Here is an 823-nt window from a genome sequence, read left to right as displayed (position 1 = left end):
TTACCAAATTAGTTTACATTTTCAAGTTGACTGCAGCTGGTTTGATATTTTACCTTCGTAGATACTGTTGAACTTTAAGAATTATAGTCTTAAGTTGATTTCTGTTCCTTTTGTAAGCATACGATCTCATTTCTTGGGGTAATGACATTTTTGTCTCCTTTTTCCATTGTTTTCCTCCACAATTCACTACACAGGTGCTTTTGCTTTCACACTCTCTGATGCTTTGCATAGGCTCCTCAGGCACTAGACTGACTGCTCAGAGCTCTACTAATAGGGCTCCTCTGGATATGGGGCCTGAGTGCTTCAGATGGGTGAGCGCAGCAAGATGGCACCACAGTCCCAACTCCTCGTCTTCCTGGTGCTCTGGGTATCAGGTGAGAAGCTTAGATGAGTTATATCTTTGTAAAATTAAAAGAAAATTGAACATGTAGAATAAAAGAAACATTCATCCCAAACAGTTTGATTATTTGTGAAAAAAAAGAAAGGCTACATTTTTATACATATATTTTAATATCTTAGTCTGTGATGTGTCGTCACTGTCAATTCTTAATTGCAGGTGCCTGTGGGGACATTGTGATGGCCCAATCTCTGGACAACCCGGCTGTGTCTGTAGGAGAGAGGGTCACCATCAGCTGCAAATCTAGCCAGAGTCTTTTATCCAGTTCCAATAATAAAAACTACTTAGCCTGGTACCAGCAGAAACCAGGGCAGGCTCCAAAGCTGCTCATCTACTGGGCATCCACACAGGCATTTGGAGTCCCAGATCGATTCAGTGGCAGTGGGTCTGGGACAGATTTCACTCTCACCATCAGCAGCCTCCAGG

General features: G+C 42.5%; 1 gene segment (V, D, J or C); it reads left to right on the top strand.

Moving 5' to 3' along the window:
- Positions 1–307: 307 nt before the first annotated feature.
- LOC103584748 lies at positions 308–819 on the top strand (the record flags this gene model as incomplete). The annotated part of the segment is given in 2 exon segments: positions 308–374; positions 557–819. Coding segments are annotated over 2 exon segments (330 nt in total), but the record flags the coding sequence as incomplete, so codon positions are not given.
- Positions 820–823: the final 4 nt, after the last annotated feature.

This window comes from Galeopterus variegatus, unplaced genomic scaffold (genome assembly GCF_000696425.1).
Source record: "Galeopterus variegatus unplaced genomic scaffold, G_variegatus-3.0.2 Scaffold98403, whole genome shotgun sequence".
In the NCBI taxonomy this organism is placed as follows: domain Eukaryota; kingdom Metazoa; phylum Chordata; class Mammalia; order Dermoptera; family Cynocephalidae; genus Galeopterus; species Galeopterus variegatus.
This window is presented reverse-complemented; position numbering and strand designations above follow the sequence as displayed.